The sequence below is a fragment of the Giraffa tippelskirchi genome, chromosome 6 (assembly GCF_054371585.1).
Source record: "Giraffa tippelskirchi isolate mGirTip1 chromosome 6, T2T-mGirTip1v1.2.pri, whole genome shotgun sequence".
NCBI lineage: Eukaryota > Metazoa > Chordata > Mammalia > Artiodactyla > Giraffidae > Giraffa > Giraffa tippelskirchi.
Window position 1 is genome coordinate 176,027,228 of NC_137280.1, and position 21,642 is coordinate 176,048,869.

The 21,642-nt window shown below is 41.6% G+C and overlaps 1 protein-coding gene across 1 annotated transcript in view; it reads right to left on the bottom strand.

The window, feature by feature from the left end:
* The window catches only part of FBXL17 (F-box and leucine rich repeat protein 17), a 510,317-nt gene that overhangs the window by 333,152 nt on the left and 155,523 nt on the right, over positions 1 to 21,642 (bottom strand). Inside the window, exon 6 of the mRNA XM_081505350.1 lies at positions 8,578 to 8,708. Within this exon, the coding sequence (XP_081361476.1) occupies positions 8,578 to 8,708 (131 nt within the window). The remainder of the gene's footprint in view (positions 1 to 8,577; positions 8,709 to 21,642) is intronic.

The following is a 21,642-nucleotide window of genomic DNA, read 5'->3' on the forward strand; positions in this document are numbered from 1 at the left end:
TTCCAAATCAGGAAAGGAATATGTCAGCTGTATATTGTCACCCTGCTTATTTAACTTATATGCAGAGTACATCATGATATATGCCGGACTGGAAGAAGCACAAGGTGGAATCAAGATTGCCCGGAGAAATATCAATAACCTCAGAAAAGCAAATGACACCACCATTATGGCAGAACTCAAAGAGGAACTAAAGAGCCTCTTGATGAAGGTGAAAGAGGAAGGTGAATAAGTTGGCTTAAAATTCAACATTCAGAAAACTATCATCATGCCATCTGGTTCCATCACTTCATGGCAAACAGATGGGGGAACAATGGAAACAGTGACTGACTTTATTTTCTTGGGCTCCAAAATCACTGCAGATGGTGACTGCACCATGAAATTAAAAGACACTGGCTCCTTAGAGAAAAGCTATGACCAACCTAGACAGCATATTGAAAAGCACAGACATTACTTTGCCAACGAAGGTCCGAATATTCAAAACTACGGCTTTTCCAGTAATCATGTATGGTTGTAAGAGTTGGACCATAAAGAAGGTTGAGCACATCAGAACTGATGCCTTCGAACTGTTGTACTGGAGAAGACTCTTGAGAGTCCCTTGGACTGCAAGGAGATCCAACCAGTCCATCCTAAAGGAAATCAGTCCTGAATATTCATTGGAAGGACTGATGCTGAAACTGAAACTCCAATCCTTTGGCCACCTGATGCAAAGAACTGACTCACTGGAAAAGACCCTGGTGCTGGGAAAGATTGAAGGTGGGAGGAGAAGCAGACGACACAAGATGAGATGGTTGGATGGCATCACCGACTCAACGGACATGAGTTTGAGCAAGCTCCAGGAGATGGTGATGGACAGGGAGGCCTGGTGTGCTGTGGTCCATGGGCACAAAGAGACGGATGTGACTGAATGACTGAACAACAACAGGTCTTATCCGAAACTCTCACTTCTCAGATATCCCATAAGGAAAAGAGAAGGGAACACTCTACTGACGTTCAGAATGATCAAGCGTAGTCTGAGGTCGGATGACCACATAATTTGCCATCCAAAGTAGGACATGCGGATCGCAGAAGGGGCGGCAGCAGCACAAACAGGAAGCTGACGGCACCCCAAAACAACAGGGAGGGGCCGAGACTGCCCTGGGCAACCAGGAGGCCCGAGGCAGGCAGTGTTGGCAGACAGTGCGCCCCTTGTGGTTAGAGCTGGGGCTTTGGAGACACGGAAAAATGGGCTCCAAGTTGTTTCCACCAGTTAGGAGTTGAGAGTGATCTAATCTTCCTGGACCTTAATCCCTTAATTTAAATGAGGCTAATTTCTTCCTCAGGGTTGTAGAGATTAAATGAAACAAGGGTGTAAAGATTTTGCACACTGTGTGGCACAGACTGTAACGCTGCTGATGCTGCTGCTAAGTCCCTTCAGTCGTGTCCGACTCTGTGTGACCCCATAGACGGCAGTCCCCCAGGCTCCCTCGTCCCTGGGATTCTCCAGGCAAGAGTACTGGAGTGGGGTCAGATTGCTATAAATGGTAGCTATTATTACCTGTTATTATTAACCTTGGTTCAAAAACAAAAGAGAGAAAATATTATACCTTCCAACCTCAGAAGCACTACAAAAAGCAAGCATGGTTTTAAAGAGAGGGTCTAATGGATAGGATGCCAGAGACATCATTTTTAAAGATGGTCGGGGAACCTGAGGGCTTTCCAGGTGGCACCACTAGTAAAGAACCCACTTGCCAATGCACGAGACACAAGAGACGTGGGTTCAATCCCTGGGTTGGGAAGATCCCCTGAGGGAGGGCATAGCAACCGACTCCAGTATTCTTTCCTGGAGAATCCCCATGAGCAGAGGAGACTGGCAGGCTACAGTCCTGGGGTCCCAAAGAGTCAGACACGACTGAAGTGACTTAGCACACAGGCACGCACAGGAGACTGGAAGAGCACTCACCCAGCGTCGTTCTCTTCTCCTAGGGATGGCCTTACAGATGACTGAGACTGCAAAAGGGAGGGTCAGAACGAAGCCAGCTCAAACAAGTGTCACTAGCGCAGAAAGGCGCCATTCTGTCCCTGCAATTCACCCAGGACTGAGTAAAGCAACACTTACTCATTTAAAAAAATCTGAATACATACAGAACGTACTCAAAACTACGCAGTAAAATTAGAGAAATAAATAAACTTCAGTTTTAGTAAAAGTCCGCCCAGCCAGCCCAGCCACATTATTAGGCACCAAAGGTGTGCAGACAGGCTGCCCCGCAGTCTCTGCAGGCAGGACAGCCCTGCTCCAAGGACCGCCGCGGAGCCGCTTCGATGGGCACCGCGAGTTTTACTGCCTCTTTATCTCCAAGATTTCGTGCTTTTATAGGAGAAAACTGTTCAAACTTCACACTCAGTACTCCAAGGTGAAAAGTATTTCTCTCCTCCAGACCACTTAACTTTAATAGAAAACAAAACATTCTCTAACTCAAATTCAACTATGCCTGCTGGATTTAATGGATAGGTTTGTCCCCCGCTTGGGCAATCTTTAAACCTCCGTCTCTAGGAGAATTAAGTAATATTAGGGGATTGAAATGAAATAAAATTCTAAGTCCACTGTGACATGACATTCACAGGAAGATGGTAGATTATCCACCCGGTCCTAGAACACTTATAAAAACAATATATAGCATATGTTCACAAAACAATTCTTGGAAATAAAACACAATGGGCACTCAGCAAATATTTTATATCGCCAACACCTGCTCAAATCCTCTCTGAACTTTATTTCTAAATGTCACCATTTTTTATTGAATCAACGGAAATTTGAAAGAAGAAACAGAATAAACATCCAGAGAAGATCAAGGGAGTTAGAAAAATCTTTATAGAAAGCCTCATTGAGTTTTACATGAGCCAGGGCGCTGTCAGTCTCCCTGAAAGGGGCAGTGGAGTATCTGTCACCCCACGACTTCAATCTCAGTGTGCCTAAAGGACTAAAAAGGGCTCCGTGCGGAAAAAGAAAAGAGAAAGAGTGGCCTTAAGGCCTTTCTAAATTTTATAAACAAAGGAATCGTGAATCAAATACTAAGTACTGCAAATAAATTCACTTTGAATCACAGACTTGAAGTTGGAGGTAGTTTAGTATACTAGTTCAACTCTATTATTCAGGAAACTGTTTATAACACTCCTGTCTGAACTATAAGTGGGAATGAGTTCTCTATTTTGGAAGTCAGTCAATGAAAACCAAGGTTTTAACTTATTTTAAGCTGAATTCTGTCTCCCTCTGTAACTTCAATCTGTTGGCCAAAGTTCTGAGGTCTGAAATAAGAAAGAACTAATTTAGGTAAACTAATTAACTGTATTATCTGTTAATGTATTTTATCAGATTCAATTATAAAAGAACCATTTGATTTAAAAAGAGAAATCCTTACCTAAAAATCTTTACATTCTGAATTTCAATAAGGGAGAATTCAATTTGTAGACTAGGTGGGGACAAGTGATATTATAAAATAGATCAGCTGGGTGGGAATAATGGACAAATTGAAGACTGGCCGACGAGAAAAGCCCATTACTCATCGTGCAAAGATTGCTGACGTGAGAAAATGTGGGTCCAATGTTGCTAGAGCTGCAACTTTCCCAAAAGAAGGTCCAAATTCAGATTTTTATGTGAACGACCCAATTTTTTAAAGTTGGCAACTTACTCAATTTTTTAAATATTGTATGGGCCAAACAAATCAGCATTGTGACTGGACTCAACTCCGGCTGGCCAATTTGCTATTTCAAAATGTTGTTATTTAAAAGTCTACTTAATGAGAAAACATTTATAGTTACTATTCTAAACACCAGTACATATAAAGAGAAACAGTAACACATTGCAAATGTTATTTTATACTTAAAAGAAACTGGTCACAACAATCTCAGATTTCAAACTCCTCAAATTTTAGGATGTTCACTGATGCAATAGTCCCCTTTACATAAATATAAGACTCATGCAGCAAATTAACTCCTTAAAGAAAGTGTCCTCAGTTATCTGTGTTCAACAAATTTAATACATTCAATTTTGTTTTAAACTGCAAATTCAAAGAATAAATCTCAAGCTAGGTAAGAACCATTTAGTTTTTTACAAAAGCATGCAGCTTCTGGACTCTATACCAAACATAAAAAAAGAAAGAAAGAAAAAACAGTGAAGACCAAATTGAATGTGAAATAACAAAACAATTATATCAAATACAAGTAAACATTCCAATAAACTTCCAGTCAGAGAGAGTACAGGAAAAATAATAACCATATATTTAATTTAAATCATCAATAGAAATAGTCAGTGTCCTCTTTTCATAAACCACTTGGATTTTATTTGTATTCAAAAGCAATGGTAAATGTCAAATGACTACTAGACCATCCTTTTGAACACAAGAGAATATCACGCTGTTTAACTCTCTAAATACAAAAAGTGCTTTTTAAAAAACAAAGATAAAGAACAGCATGTCTTAGTCACACAGATCAATACAAGAGCCACAAAATGCTAAAAGATTCCATGCGCTTAACAGTCAAGACCTTGAGTTACTAAATATTTTAAAATTTTGAACTTCAAAAATATTTATTGTTAAAATCTTTTAAAATTCCAAGATAAATCTTATATCTAAGATATGAGAAGAGTATCAAACTTTATCTTCATGTGAAGAATTCATTATTAAAGCTAGCGGCATTAAACATAGATACTTTTCATAGGCATTAGACATAAAATAGTATCTAAAGGTTCTATTGGAGAAATATCAATAACCTCAGATACGCAGATGACACCACCCTTATGGCAGAAAGTAAAGAAGAACTAAAGAGCCTCTTGATGAAAGTGAAAGAGGAGAGTGAAAAAGTTGGCTTAAAGCTCAACATTCAGAAAACTAAGATCATGGTATCCGGTCCCATCACTTCATGGCAGATAGATAGGGAAACAGTGGCTGACTTAATTTTTTGGGACTCCAAAATCACTGCAGATGGTGACTGTGGCCATGAAATTAAAAGACGCTTACTCCTTGGTAAGAAAGTTATGACCAACCTAGATAGCATATTTAAAAGCAGAGACATTACTTTGCCAACAAAGGTCCGTCTAGTCAAGGCTATGGTTTTTCCAGTGGTCATGTATGGATGTGAGAGTGGGACCGTGAAGAAAGCTGAGCACCAAAGAATTGATGCTTTTGAACTATGGTGTTGGAGAAGACTCTTGAGAGTCCCTTGGACTGCAAAGAGATCCAATCAATCCATCCTAAAGGAGATCAATCCTGGGTGTTCATTGGAAGGTCTGATGTTGAAGCTGAAACTCCAATAATTTGGCCACCTCATGCGAAGAGTTGACTCATTGGAAAAGACCCTAATGCTGGGTAGGATTGGGGGCAGGAAGAGAAGCGGACAACAGAGGATGAGATGGTTGGATGGCATCACTGACTCGATGGACATGGGTTTGGGTAGACTCTGGGAGTAGGTGATGGACAGAGAGGCCTGGTGTGCTGCAGTTCATGGGGTCGCAAAGAGTCGGACACGACTGAGCAGCTGAACTGAACTGAACTGAACTGAAAGGTTTTATTATAACATTATGAAAGAAAATAATGAGATTAGTTTGTAAGACTGTTACATATAAATGTCAATTGTGTGTGAATTCCAACTATGAAATGGAAATTGACTCATTAGCCATTTGCTTTTTCTTGTTTGTCCCCATCCAATTTTTACTGCAGTAAAGATGGAAAAAACGCATCCAACTGGAAAAGCCAAAGAAAAATTAAATGGGCTAAATTTAATAGGAATAGTATGACCTTCAGCAGAACAAAAGATGTTGAAAGGATTAAAGGAGAACACTTGTAAAGTGCCTATCAATTACCTGGATAATAAAGGTTACTTTCCTTCCCTCTGTCCTTACAAGGCTCACTATTATCTCACTCATCAAGTCTTGTGTCACCTAAAGAGGAAAACCTTTGGGATCAGCAGGAATTCAGTGTCCCACAGTCTGAGGCACAGCACCAAGTATTTAGTAGGGGGTTAATAAATGCTTCCTGATTTACTAGAGGATAATAATAATGAACAAATGTAAAACAGACCCTAATTGATAGGCTAAATGCATTAGTGCATTCCAGTGTCCTCCATGGGAAAGGTTACTAACCCATCCAGGCTAAGTGCTGAAATTATAATTAAGTCTGACGGGAAGTCCTAGATTTATACCAATATAATTACAAATATTACTTAGCTTAGTGATAGAGTATGGCAAGAACAATGAGCTGACTAATTTAGACGGCACTGCAAAGTGGGTTTTCCTGTTTGAAATTCCTATTACAGTACACAGGATAAGTGCAAGTAGTGTAATTAAAACCTAAAAGAGTCTGATCTTTAAAACTCTACTGCTCAACCTCATTAAAATGCAAGTTTTCTCAATTAATTCAAACTTTTCCATTAAAAACATAAAAATACACTTTCATTCCTTGCAAATAAATCTCTACAGTACAGCATTTAGGATCAAACACCAACTAATCATTATAGTTAAATAGGAAAAGAAAAAAAAAAACCCACTGAAATATTATGGAAAGACATTTGAGTAGATGGAACTTAACAAAGGGAAGGAGAGGAAAGGTGAAGGCTGCTCTTTGCTCATGTAAACACCCAGTTACGGCTACACAAGCATTTGAAGCGCCGGAAGAGGGGGATCCTTGAGAATCACTGTGTAAACGATACAAATCTAAGCAAAAGCAAAACCTGTTTACTGAGCAGATAAGCCTTATGATCATGTATGGACTGCATCTTACTCACCGCTGTAGGCTCCAAGGGCTGAGTCTTCTCAATTGTTGTCAGATCCATTTTGTGGCACAGTTTTCACCTTTCAATCTGAAGCTTTACGAAGAAGTTTACCTGAATATTAAGCTAATGCTAAACACCTAAACCCACGGGATGATGTTTCTCATGTACTTTTTTTTTTATCAGTTGTTAAGGAAAACATTTAAAAGATCATTTTAAAACTTGTCACATAATTGATCATGTAGAAGAATGTAGATTATAGAAAAGAATTTAACTTTTTAAATGTTCATCAGTTTTCTTCAGATTTTGATACACCTCACACAGTGACTATTATTCAGAAACAATAAACACCTTTTAGAAATGATGACCATGGACCAATTCTGGATTAGTAAATTTCAAGAAAAATGTTACTATGAAAGAGCCAAGTCAAAAGCTATCACACATAATTTAAAGGGTAATGCTGGTAATTTATAGGAATGTCACCAGAATTTGCCATTCTTGGCGAAAATGGAGTCTATATGATTTTACTGTTAAAAGGATAAAAGGAAATTAAAAGTGAAAGGGGGAAATGTCTTAAATTTAAAGCATTATCTGACATAAACTTTATAAATCACTGCTCTATTTTACAAAAAACATTTAAATCTAAATAAGTTCTAATTTTACCTGAAATAGTGCTTTCTATTTTGAAAGCAAAATATTTTTGGCAGCCTTTTTTAAAACTTATTTATTCTTGAAAACCTACTGAGCAAGAATCTTATCCCATGCCTATATTTAAGAACCCACATAAACTAATCAGCAGGAGGACCCCCTGGTGGCTCAGATGGTAAAGAATCCACCTGCAATGCAGGAGACCTGGCTTCGATCCCTGGGTCAGGAAGACGCCCTGCAGGAGGGCGCGGCAGCCCCCTCCATGTTCCTGCCTGGAGAATCCCATGGACAGAGGAGCCTGGGGGGCTGCCGTCCAGGGGGTCGCAGAGTCGGACACGCACAGGGCAGTGGCACTCTGCACTTGTTTTCATCACAAAGACATCTATTTTCAAAGGTTCTTGCATTTTTTTTCCCCTCATGCAACATTTCAGAAAAAAATTGACCTATCAATTATCACTGTTTATTTTTAAAACTACCCATTTTACACATCTTTACACTACGTTTTAAACTATCCATCACATGACTTTAACGTTCAAAACAAATTCTATTTATACAGAAAACAAAATGTCATCCTAGAGAAAAGATCTGAATGCATAATGTTTGAAATAGTTTCTCAGAACCATTTTCCTTGATAAATGAACAGCTAAATCAACCACAAAAAGTTGCAAAAATATTAAAGTGACAAATAAACGATACGACTTGGATGAGTGACAAAGATTCAATAGACTCCTGTTGTTATAACTGTTTAGGCAAACATATGAATCTTAGCACATAAACTTTGCTGCAAATATAAGCAAGTGTGAGTCACTCAGTTGTGTCCGACTGTTTGCAACCCCGTGGACTGTGGCCCACCAGACTCCTCTGTCCATGGAGTTCTCCAGGCAAGAATACTAGAGTAGGTAGCCATTTCCTACTCCAGGGCACCTTGCACACCCAGGGATTGAATCTAGGTCTCCTACATTTCAGGCAGATTCTTTACTGTCCGAGCCATTAGGGAAGCCCCAAAACTGGATGGGTTAAAAGTATATTTCTAAATGTTTTTCAGAACTTAAAAATATCTATTTTAAAAGTCATGGCTATATCACATTTTCCTTAGAGTGGACATGCCTCATTATAATGATAATCAGTACTTGGTACACAGAACACATGTTTCCCTTTGAAAAAGTGTTTTTAAGATGTTAAGGTGGTTACCTGTCATTTATAATCCAGTTCAGGCAGAGATTGAGAGAGCTAAGATTTTTGCACCTCTTGACAATTTCCATCACGGTTTCATTATCCAGTTCAGTGATATGACGTAGGTCCAAGCTGGAAAGGTTTCTTAGCTAATGAGATAAATAAAATGAAAGATGAGAAAGATAAATACTACATCCTCAAAAACTATTAAGAACAGTTGATTACAGAATATCACTGCACTAAATAATAGACTATAGTCTAGAATCATTAAACTAAATGGTTACATAATATTTTAATAATAAGAAATGAGTCAGAAATCTAAGATGAACAAATGAATGGCAACAAACATTAAAATCAAGCAGATTTTATTGAGGCATCATAAAAATCAAAAGTTAGCATTCTACTATGTGGGAAAGCTGTTAAGTTGATCACATTAATTACCTACAATTTGACAGGACTATTTTCTTTAACATTGATTTCAGATATTTATCTTCATGATAATACCATTTTTGTATAGGTTTTCTTTTTTAAAAATGATAAAATATGAGCAAATTGTTAATTCAGAGATATCTTGGTGATATTTTATCAAGGTGGATAAAGATGGCAGGCTCTTAATTATCTTATTCAAATAAACTATATCTCAAATAAGCTATTTTTGCTTAATAACTTGCAAAGAATTAATCTGGATGCATGTGGTAGACTGAATAACACCATTCCCAAGGATATCTCTGCCCTCATATGCCACCTTATATGGCAAAAGAGATTTTGCAGATATGATTAAAGTTAAGGATGCTGAGATAAGGTGCCTGTCCTGGATTATTCACAGCAACAGAGAACCTCTCCCAGCTAAAGTCAGAGATGTGATAGAAGAAGAGGAGGGGTCATTTAAACTGTGAAAGGGGTTCCACCTGCCTTCTCTGGCTTTGCTTCTGGAGGAAGAGGGTCAGGGGCCAAGGAGTGTGGGCAGCTTCTCGAGCTGCCGGCAAGAAGTCGGGATCAGACCTACCAACTTAAGGAACCGAATTTCCTCAAAAACCTGAAGGGACGAGAAAAACGTCTCTCAGTTTCCCAGAAAGGAGCACAGGCCAGATGATTCTAGTCTGATGAGATCGGTGTTGATCTCCTGAGCAGTAAACCATGAGGTAACAGATCTGTGCTGTTTTAAGCTGCTGTGTGTGTGGTCGTTTCTTACGGCAGCAGAGAACCAGCAGCGGGCATCTCCAGCACCATCAGGGAGCCCTCCAGGGCAGGTCAGTCTGCCCGAGGCTGCCCTCAAGTCCTTCTGCAGGGGCAGCAGGTGATTCCTGATTTGCAGGCATAGCCTGACGGCCAAAGGCCTCAGAACAGTGCGTCAGATGCGCTTCAAACCCAGGAGAAGATGCTGGTATCCCCGCTGCTGCAGGACAAAGCACAAGGAACAGTCTATGGAGAACCTTCTGCAGTGACGGACTGCACCTAATAATGGCTTCAAAGGTAAACTTTTCTTATGTACATTTTACCAGAGTAGAAAAACGACTTCCTCCAGCAGTACACAGTGAGAGGGCACCATCAAGCTCTGTAATAAAGAAAACCTGACTTGTGCCAGTTGGGTCCCCTTAAACTAGGGAAGGTAACTGAGATTTGAATAACTTATTAAAGTGCTGATGACAGGGAGACATGTTAGTAAACCTATTTTTCGGACTGAGGAAAATCCAAAGACATCGTCTAGAGTGAAGAAGACAGAAAGAAGTCACAATTCCAGAAACTATCTACATGTGGTGAAACTCTAATTCTAGTTGACTGACTCCTAAGCTTACAGATCTCCTGCCTCCAGGCAAGGAGGGTCAGATGGTGACACCAGGCCACTGGGGCTGACACGGCCCTGGATTTATTCTCCGTAAATGAAGCACTGTTTCTCTTCCAATGGAGCACAAACTCAAACATGAAGAAGAGGTTTACTTTGGTTCTCACATGCCAGCTCTCTATTGAGGTCTTCAAGAGTGTTTTGCCCTCAGATTCAATTCAGGCCCATTTTATCATGAGCTGACAGTCACTGACATCGCTTGTGAAGCCCTCCCTGTGCCCACAGTGGCCAGTTCACCCTGAAATGTGACAGAAGCCACAGTGGTTCCGGGAGGCTGAGCCCTGGTCACCGGCCACCCTGAAATGTGACAGAAGCCACAGTGGTTCCGGGAGGCTGAGCCCTGGTCACCGGCCACAGTGTGGGGCACGTCCGGAGCGCCTCTGCAGGCCGTGGCGCTTTCTTCAGCACGCCGCAGACAGCTCTGTCAGACCCATCACACTGCTGGCCTTGCTATGGGGATTTCATAACAGTGCCCTCCAGCGTTTCATAAAAAGCTACCCAACAGAATCCTTCACAGTCTGAAACAAATACTTACATTTAGAAAATTGACATTTTAATTAAACTGACTTTTCTTACAAATTCACTGGTAGTCTTGGGTTACACAAATCACAGAGGATTTGAATAAGCAAAGCCATACAACCAAGATCTTTGAAGGGCTTTGTTCACATTTTTAAACAGTTTAGTAAGGGATTTGAAAAGAAACCCAAGTCAGAATGTAGACTGTAGGTAAATCAACTTTCAGTTTAATACCGCTTTTATTGAGGAAAAAAATATTATTTATAGTCAATTCAGGTTAAAGGCTAAAATTAGTCAATGGCTGTGTATGTACTTAAGAACAACATGAGACATTAAAATGTTACCTAGGAAACACAGACTTGGAGGATTATAACAAGACCTCAAATGGCTTCCAAACTTTAAGCCTCTGGAAAAGTAAAAATGGAGACGAAATCCTCAGTTGTGCAGGTTGACTAGAGCAGGTAAAGCAACGGACGGGGACTCGGAGCGCCCCTGGCAAAGGCTGGGGTGGGGTGTCCCGCTGGTTCAGACCAGGGAGGATAATCTACGTGAAGCCAGCTGGAGGTGATAACTTTTGCGAAGGATAAAAACTTCTGTATAGTTAGCCACATTCAAATGTCAACTAGTCCTTAAATTACTTCCTGCCAGTGCTGCAGATGTTGGCGTCACTGGGACCGGGTTTCAGAGCAATCAGTTGCAATCTTTAGGGAGCAATGTCAAGGTTAAGACAGGCTGCCCAGGCTGTGGATCGGCAGCACACATTCATCTGCCAGTCACCGGTCAGGCTGCCAAGACGGGGACTGTAGGGGGTACCAAAGGCACGAGGCAGAGAGGGGGCCCGAGAGAGGCTGTTATGAGAAAACCTACTGGGAACCACGAGGGGGACACGGAGAAAGGGAGGGAGCTGCAGTGCGGGTCGTGCATGGCCAAACTACACCCAAGAGTAAAGACACTGAGACTGCTGGGAATGGGCAGGGGCAGAGAGGGCATTCCTACCCCCGGGCAAAGGAAGGCTTCCACCTCTTGATGGGTTCTACATTTAGAGGAGAACTTGGTTGTCCAAGGGGGAGGAGGAGGGGCATCTGTTCTGCTCATCAGCTAGGCTGAACCTCAGTTTGGTTGGTTACGGCTGGCACTCGAGAGCAGAGATGGTAATAAAAGCTAAGTAAGTCACACTGAGAACATCAGGGAAATCCTTCCCAGCACCTCACAGAACTGAGACCCTCAGGCTGAAAGCTTTTCATTGCCTGAGAGCCCAGCAGGCACAAGAACAATTTCCAATCCTAACCATGAAAAGGAGACTTCCAAGGCCCGGGATGCTCATTGCATCCGCAGTGGCTCCCACGTGGACTCTCGGGCTCCTTCTCTGGGCGTCCTTCCGACCACTGCCTTCTTAATCACACTGCTCTGCGGGCTCTTGGCTTTGTTTCCAAACCCGAGGCTGGCTGGGGCTCCTGCCCTTCTCCTGCTGGATCTGACATCTCTCACCATTTTACTCACATTCTGTCTTGCTTTCCAGGACAAAAAAGCAGTGAGTAAAACTCACTGCTTCTCCTTAGAGCCATCCCTTCTAACTCCGTGCCACATTACCAGTCACAGAAATACTGTTTAAGTAACTGTGATCATATCTCCCACCTTCTCTGAAACTTTCTCAGAAACCATTTCAACTGCAGAAAGGAATTCCAGAGCGTGTACATCAAAGCCCTTCACTGTCCATCCCTACCATTCACTGATAGGTTAAGTTAAAATAGCTCAAGTCTCCTTCTCCAAGTTTCCAGAAGTCATTCTCATTGTCCTCAGAGAGCTGGACTCATTATTTAAAACTGAGCTCACTTCCTGATTACTTCAGAGAGAAGAAAAATTAGTGAGTCTCAGAAATACAATACACCTGTCTTAACACAAATTACTAACTAGGCAGCCCCCAACGGAACTATGCCCTTTAGACAGAAACCAACTGCCAACAGCTGCCCAGGGAGCAGGGGAACAGACTTTCCTTCCTGCTGCAGCTACTGGGAGTGCCCTTTGTCTGCTCCAACTATTTCACCTTCCCTTCACCCTCCCTAGCTCCTCTCCTACCAGCCCCCGGGCTGTGCTACTCCTGACCAATCTCTCATTGCAAACATTTGACATCTGATCCTAATGCTTGAGCCAATCCAAATCTGCATCTCTGCTACAGTAGTGATGGTTCACTCTTATTCATTCATTCACACTTAGTGAACTCACACTTTAGTGAGCACATGGTTCCAACCTTGGTGCACATTACGATCATATGGGGAAACTTTTAAAAGATGCTAATGACCATCACTACTTCTGAAAAAGATACCCAATTGATCCATTCTAAACAGGGAACCACTTCCCTAGTGCAGAGCAAGTCATATTTAAATCCAGTTACTGAAAGTGAAGAAGAACTAAAGAGCCTCTTGATGAAAGTGAAAGAGAAGAGTGAAAAAGTTGGCTTAAAACTCAACATTCAGAAAACTAAGATCATGGCATCCGGTCCCATCACTTCATGGCAAATATATGGGGAAATCGTGGAAACAGTGGCTGACTTTACTTTTTTGGGTTCCAAAGTCACTGCAGATGGTGATTGCAGCCATGAAATTAAAAGACGCTTACTCCTTGGAAGGAAAAGTTATGACCAACCTAGACAGCATATTAAAAAGCAGAGACATTACTTTGTCAACAAAGGTCCGTCTAGTCAAGGCTATGGTTTTTCCAGTGGTCATGTATGGATGTGAGAGTTGGACCATAAAGAAAGCTGAGCACTGAAGAATTGATGCTTTTGAACTGTGGTGTTGGAGAAGACTCTTGAGAGTCCCTTGGACTGCAAGGAGATCCAACCAGTCCATCCTAAAAGAGATCAGTCATGGGTGTTCATTGGAAGGACTGATGTTAAAGCTGAAACTCCAATACTTTGGCCACCTCATGCGAACAGCTGACTCATTTGAAAAGACCCGTATGTTAGGAAAGATTGAGGGCAGGAGGAGAAGGAGATGACAGACGATGAGATGGTTAGATGGCATCACCGACTCAATGGACCTGAGTTTGGGTAAACTCCGGGAGTTGGTGATGGACAGGGAGGCCTGGCGTGCTGCGGTTCAAAGAGTCGGACGCAACGGAGTGACTGAACTGAACTGAACTGAACTGAAAGGGTATTCCCTAGTGGCTCAATGAGTAAAGAGTCTGCCTGCAATGTGGGAGAGTTGTGTTCGATCCCTGGATTGGGAAGATCCCCTGGAGAAGAAAATGGCAACCCACTCCAGTATTCTTGCCTGGAGAATTTCGTGGACAGAGGAGCCTGGTGGGCTACGGTCCATGGGGTCGCAGAGAGTCAGACACAACTGAGTGACTAACACTTGCACTTTCACTTTCACTGAAAGTGTAAAAATAATAAAGCTCAGCCTCTTTAATCAGTCAAAAAGGAACACTGAAAATATTATTCATATAGTCAGTAACTATTAGGCACCTACTATATGCCAGAAAACATTCCAGCTGCTAAAAATACAGAAGTGAGCAAAACAAAAATCCCTATACATAGCTTGCTTATATTATTAGTTGGAAGAGGACGGTGCAAACAATAAATAAGCAAATTATCTACTATGCTAACAGGTGCTAAGTATATACTATAGACAAAAAGAGAAAGGCAAGGTAGATGGAGAACAGTAGAAGGGAGGAAGATGGAGTGTAATTTTAAATAAGCAGTCAAGAACAATCTCACTGTAAAGATACATGAGCAGAAGTTTGAAGGAGGTGAAGGCGCAAACAAAACCATCCTGATGTCTGCGGCAAGAGCTAGTGCAAAGGCCCTGCGATGGGAACTGGTCGAAGATTTCAGAGCATTAGTAAGGAGCCAGAGCTCCCGGAGCAGAGCGAGCAGAAGGGACACAAACAAGGGAGCGAAGAAAGGAAGACTGTATGGCGTCTTGCAGATCAAAGATAAGAATTTCATGTTCTGCTCTGCGGAATCTGGGGACTCGGTGGGCTTTAAGCAGGTATGTTACATGATCTAACTTACACTTTAACTGGTTGTTCTAGCCCCTGTGTGAGTCTCAGACTAGAAGCAAAGGAGCAGAGAGGCTGTAATGGATTAATGAAGTCAGGCAGTAGCAGGGACCTGAGCCACAGTGACAGCCCCTGGAGGCGGTATACAGTGACCAGCTTCTGGATATATTTGAAATTAGAATCGACAGAATTTTCTGACAACTGAGTTATGAAGCACGAGAGAAACAGTAAGAATCAGAGATGACGCCAAGGCTTTTGGTTTGAGCAACTGGAAGGTATGATTGCAATTAATTAAGACGCTTTGGGGAAGGTAGGAAGAGAGTTTGGTTTTGAAAATGCTACCTTTGAGATCCCTGAATATCCGAGGAGAGATGTCAAATAGATGTGGGGCTCATCAGCACACAGACAGCATTTACACTTCTAAATTTAGTATGTAAAAGTCTTAATTATACATCAATGCGCTAAGTTCATTAGGTTGGCTAGGTACAAGCATACTAGGCCTTTCCATTTATAGTGAGTAAAAAAAATATTAATTAATTGATTAAACTACTGTGTGGGCATATATACTCAGAGTAATAAAAAAAAATAATAGCTAGCAGGCTAGCACGATTCTAAAAACAAAGCATTAGCAGCATGTTGTCCCAAGTCACCCGGAGCAGTTACAAGACTGGTTTCATTTCCTATCAAAGCACAACTCAGCCTCACAGCCCCAGCACACACCCGCTGTAAAACCTCCCAGGATTCACAGTCGGAGACTCTGCCCTTTGTACCCCCACCGACGCAGCTCATTCTCCCACCACAGCCTGAAACACACTGCTTTATAATTTAGTCTAATTAAGTATATGTTTCCCCCACTAGAGTCACAGGCAAGCTAACGCAGGTCAGGGCCCATGTCTTATGCACGTCTGAGTCAGCAGTTGCCTCACACAGAACTAGGTGCATCAAGCAAAACTATTAAATGTCTATACTGCGGAATGAGTTTGAAGTCAGGATCAAAACTTTAAAAATAACTTCATGGGTTCAGGTTTCCATAAACCAGGATTCTGTTCTTGTAACTGTATCAAACGCAGGATCTGCAGCTCTGAAGCTACGTGTTTCTAAAAGTGATATATCTGAACATAAAGTTCACTAATATGTAAGCATTACATTAAAAAAAAAAATTCTCATTCTACACAAAGATTATCTTAGAACGAGAAGTATCATCTCTTTTCACATTTGTTCTTAAAATGAAGAACATTTAAGTAGTGTCTGTAATTTGACAGAGTTTTGATATGTACGGCAGGAATTTTGAGTAGTTCACCCAAAATTTTAATCACTGCTGCAGAGAGGTGCCTTTGTTAATTGCATCCCTGCTTCTCCGAACAGACTCAGAACGGATCGGCTCCTCCTCTTCCAGTCTGGCAGGCAGCACACTCTCTAACTGACTGTTTCCCAGGACTTTTCTTTCCACCAAATCCCTTTCTTTTCTCCATAGACGATTTCTAGAGCCCATGACAAACCGCGGAGAGCGCCTGAAGTCACAGCCCTAGGCAGCCCTGTCAGAGTTTTCAGTCTGCAGGTGCTGGGACAGGCTTTCTCCTCAGTTAAAAAATAAAATATTCATACTGCTTCACTTAAATAAGAAGAAAAAAGCAAAGCTTAAATACATTAAGGGTAAATTAAATCGGACAGGAAACAAGCAAGGGGAGATGACTTCATCTGATGGACTGGCTGTGCATGTCTCTTTCACTTTCTCACACCGAGTTCACAGATCTTTTTCTTTTTCATGGGATTTTTAACCCATTTCAGTCGCTTGCATCCACGTATCATACTGCTTCAATGTGCCAAAAGTTTTGGAAATATATATTCCAAATAAAAGTTTTACAATCTAATTTTTAAAAGTAGTAATCGAAATGTCATTAGCCCAGGACAAAAGCTTATCACATCTACGCCAAGTGACCTGTACACTGACTTCCTGATATTACACTATTAAAGCCAAAGAGTCAAATTATTCCATTCTTTATTGTTAAATGTGTGAAACTGTAAAGCAAAGAAATGACAATAACAGTGTTTAATTAAAAAAATACTCTAGCATATATTGCCATTTTCTGGCATTCAAAAAAAGTTACAGAAATGGCATACCTACTCTCTACAATGCAATATCTTTCTTTCTTTCTTTCTGATTTAGGATATGTAACAGATTTCTTTCTTCCTGGTTCAGAATATTCATCTTCACATGGAAAATCTCTTGGGCTTACACTCTCATCTCTTAGCCTCAGAATAAAGTCAAAGTTCAGAGTGAAAAGTGCCCAAAACTTAATTTCAGGCATTAGTTCTTCTAATCTGTGACCAAGTCCTATTCAGAGAGCGTGAGCCCAAAGTCCTGGTACCCAGGACGATAGCCACCAACGGAATCACTGCTCCTTTTCCCACCTTCCATAAACTTGAGACAGAGTTCCTAACACGTGGAGTAAGAGCATGCGGCTTTGTCAGTAGGCACCTACAGCTTTTCTCTGGGGCTCACCCAGAGGTCTGGGGCACCCTGAGTCATTCGGGGAACACAGCTAACCCAGGCATTCCTCAGCAGCCCACACACCGCTCAGCCTCCAAGCCGTCTGTATGAGGAGAAACATCCCCACACGTATATGCACCTCCTCCCCTACCCTCTCTCCTCAAATACCCACTTCAGAGGGAAAACCAGTCTGATATTAACAATCTAAAAATGAATCAATCCGATCACCCCTACTAAGTGAGAAAGAAAAATATCAGGATGCACATTAGGAGAAAATACTATTTCTTCTGCAGTCTTCATTTCTGGCATTGTACTTGATTTCATTATTCATGGTATCATCTAACTGCCAAAATCACCTGTAATAATAAAAGAATGAACATTCTCTAAGGAAAATCTTAGAAAACTCAAACTTTCTAAAGAGCATGTAAGGATTCACACTCAAAATCCAAGTCAGGAACTCAACAAACATTGATTCAGGGCCCATTTGTTGTACTTAGTTTTACCTTTGTCCTAAAAAAAAAAAAAAAAAAAAAAAAAGTTATAAGAAGCAACAGTATTTGGTTTACATGTGTTTAAACTTGGAATTGACAAATCACACTCAATGTTAAGAGCCAGAAGTGAATGATCTAAAATTCTAGGTTAATGACTATGCTATAGGCAGTATAGTGAAGGTGAAAGTCGCTCAGTTACATCCAACTCTTTGCGACCCTGTGGACTATACAGTCCATGGGATTCTCCAGGCCAGAATACTGGAGTGGGGAGCCTTTCCCTTCTCCAGGGGACCTTCCCAACTAGGGATGGAATCCAGGTCTCCCGCACTGCAGGCGGATTCTTTCCAGCTGAGCACCAGGGAAGCCCTGTATATCAGTTAACAATAAGAAATGCACTCAGAAATAAGGCCTTTACGAGGTTCTCCTTGATATTAGATAACACAGAACATGAAACTATCATTAGATAATGCAAATTTTTCAAAAATGAAGCACAGAAATTATACAACTTTGATTTATATATTAAAGCACTACCTTCTGATACAAAGAACTAATTCTGTTCTCTCAACCACTTTCTTCCATCTTTGAGCTGAAAAGTTAACTGAGATGAAATTTTAAACAGCAGTATCTAGTATACAGCTAAATTTAAGCTTCAAAATTTACGATTTACTTCAATATTATGCAATTTGGGTCACTTATACTTTCTTACATCAACAAAAAGCATGACCAAGATCTAAAAATTAAAAAATAAACAGAAGTACTGATATGGTACATTCAGTGGAAGGACTGACGGTGAAGCTGAAGTACCAATACTTTGGCCACCTGATGTGAAGAGCTGACTCATTTGAAAAGACCCTGATGCTGGGAAAAACTGAAGGCAGGAAGAGAGGGGGACTACAGAGGATGAGATGGTTGGATGGCATCACCGACTCAATGGAGATGACTTTGGGTAAACTCTGGGAGTTGGTGATGGACAGTGAGGCCTGGCGTGCTGCAGTCCATGGGGTCACAACGAGTCAGACATGACTGAGCAACTAAACAACAACAACTGATATGGTAATAGGTTATTTTTTAATTGTCAGTCAAAACCATCCAACATATAACTTCAATTAACTGGTAACTAATAAAACTTAAATAACTAGTTCACAACAATTAACTTACTTAGTAAAATATTACTCTTTACATTTGCCTCTGTGAACTGGCACATATTACAGCACTGGGAAACATTTACATTTTACCCTTCCTAGGAACATAGGCTTCCCAGGTAGCTCAGTGGTAAAGAATGTGCCTGCCAATGCAGGAGACTCAGGCTCGATCCCTGAGTCAGGAAGATCCCCTGGAGAAGGAAATGGCAACCCACTCCAGTATTCCTGCCTGGAAAATTCCATGCAGAGAGGAACCGGGCAGGCTACAGCCCACGGGGTCACAAAGAGTCAGACACGACTGAGCACGCGCATGGAGCAAAAGGCGCATGTATGGAAACTCTCTTCTTATAACCAAGCATCTGGCCCTCTATCCTACTCTTGAGAATCACCAAGAATTGTAGCTTCATTATTCCTAACTGTCACACAGCTAGCTGTTTCTATCTATCCAGTTTTAGCTTATCTAGATCCAAGACAAGAGTAGGGCTAGAGATAGTCTAAAGAATGAAAGCGAAAGTCACTGAGTCGTGTCCAACTCTTTGCAACCCCATGGATTGTCCATGGAATTCTCCAGGCCAGAACACTGGAGTGTGTAGCCTTTCCCTTCTCCAGGAGATCTTCCCAACCCAGGGATCCAACCCAGGTCTCCCACATTGCAGGTGGATTCTTTACCATCTGAGCCACAAGGGAAGCCCAAGAATACTGGAGTGGGTAGCCTGTCCCTTCTCCAGCAGATCTTCCTGACCCAGGAATCGAACTGGGGTCTCCTATGTTGTAGGCAGATTCTTTACCAACTGAGCTATGAGGGAAGCTCCAGTCTAATTTAAATGTTATATAATGTGCAATTCTCTGCTTTGTGCTTTGATCTCATTGTTACAAGATTCTTAGAGGGGAGATAAACATCAGTTCTATTCTCTTAGATGTGCTCTCACGTAAGAAATCCTGAATGATGCAAATAGAAATATGTTCTAGTATCTTACCAGGAAAACAAATCCCTATAAGCATTTATTCAATTACATGAAGGGAATTTCATTTTTTAAAAAATGGCTACCCTGATGAAGTAGAAGCTGAGAAGAGAGGCTAATGTAAGCCACAGATTTTCCAACAGCAGGAGGCCACAAGCACCCCAAGGCTAGAGAGACACAAAAGAAGCCTCGGTGTTCATGAAAACCACATGCCTGTCTTCCAGTGCAAGCTGGGGCTGCGGGAGGTCTGTCCAGGGCTGGAATCCCGGAGGAGGAGAAGCCTGTTGCCAGAAATGCAACCTGAGACAGAGAAGGAGGGAAAGAAATACCAGAGGGACTCCCTCTCTTCAGCCTCCCTGCCTCCCACTAAACGCAGCCCGCAGAGAGAAGCCCTGGGATGCAGAAGAGGAGGCCTGGAGAGAAGAAAGGATAGGAGGGCGCACAGACCCACGAGCAGCGAAGCAGAGCAGAGAAAGGAGAAGGGCGGGCCAGCTTCCCGATGAGAGGAAACAGTCAGTCAGACGGGAGCTCACGATGACAGCCCAGAGAAAGGACGGACTCCCAGAGGATGCCCCGCGCCTTGCCTGGGAGACCCAGGGTGCTAACACACTTTGCTTTCCCCTCTGAGCCAGATGAAAGCGGAAGAGTATTCTGAGCTGCTTTTGGCTTCCTCAGGCACAGGGGTATTGTTTCACTTTTAAAGATCCAAGATTGATAGCCAATTGCATGTCGAAAAGTACCTCTGATCGAACATAATAACCAAGCATTTCCACTAGTGACTATAACAGAGAAAGCTCCAGTGGGCAGCTTTTTTCATGGAGAAACATGTGGATAGACTATCATCCCACTGGGAGACAATCAATTGTAAGGAAGTCTACAGTAGGGAAGCGGCGATGCTCCTGACGGTTTTGCAAATACACTGTGATCAACAGCTTTTGTGTAACTACCTGTGATACCTCTGGGCTGGAGAGCAAACATATGAGGAGCTCAATTGCCTTTAGTCAATGGACGCTACTGGACTCTCTTACTGGGCCAGCGTGCCGGGAGAAGAGGGAGCTTGCAAACAAAGTCTATTCCAAACATTATTACGGAAAATAACAAGTAATATTATGTAGGCCCAAATAAATATTGCAGTTCCAAGCTAAAATTTTTGAACACACACCTTCTACGTTTGACTAATAGAGAGTTACCATGGAAATGAATTCCCTGTTTTCAAAGACGGTGACTTCAATAAAGATGCAACATAATTTATCTTTCCCTCAGCATCCAGAAGCCCCTTAGGCCATCATTATTAACACTGCACAATGTTAAACAAAATTGTAAAGAAAAATACGATTATTTGGATTCTCTGTGATAAATGATTGACACAGTGTGTGTTTGTGTATAAGTGAATATATAATATTGCACATATGTAGGTACTTCCCTGTGGCTAACAGGAGCTGCCCAGGTGCAGTAGAAACAGTGTTTAAATAAGATAGCTGAATTAGTTGACAATAAAACACCATTAAATATTTTATAAATGTTCAAAACTTTCCTTTCTCCAGTCACTAATTTGTGTCCAACTTTTTGCGACCCTATGGACTGCAGCATACCAGGCTTCCCTGTTCTTTACTACCTCCAGGAGTTTGCTCAAAAT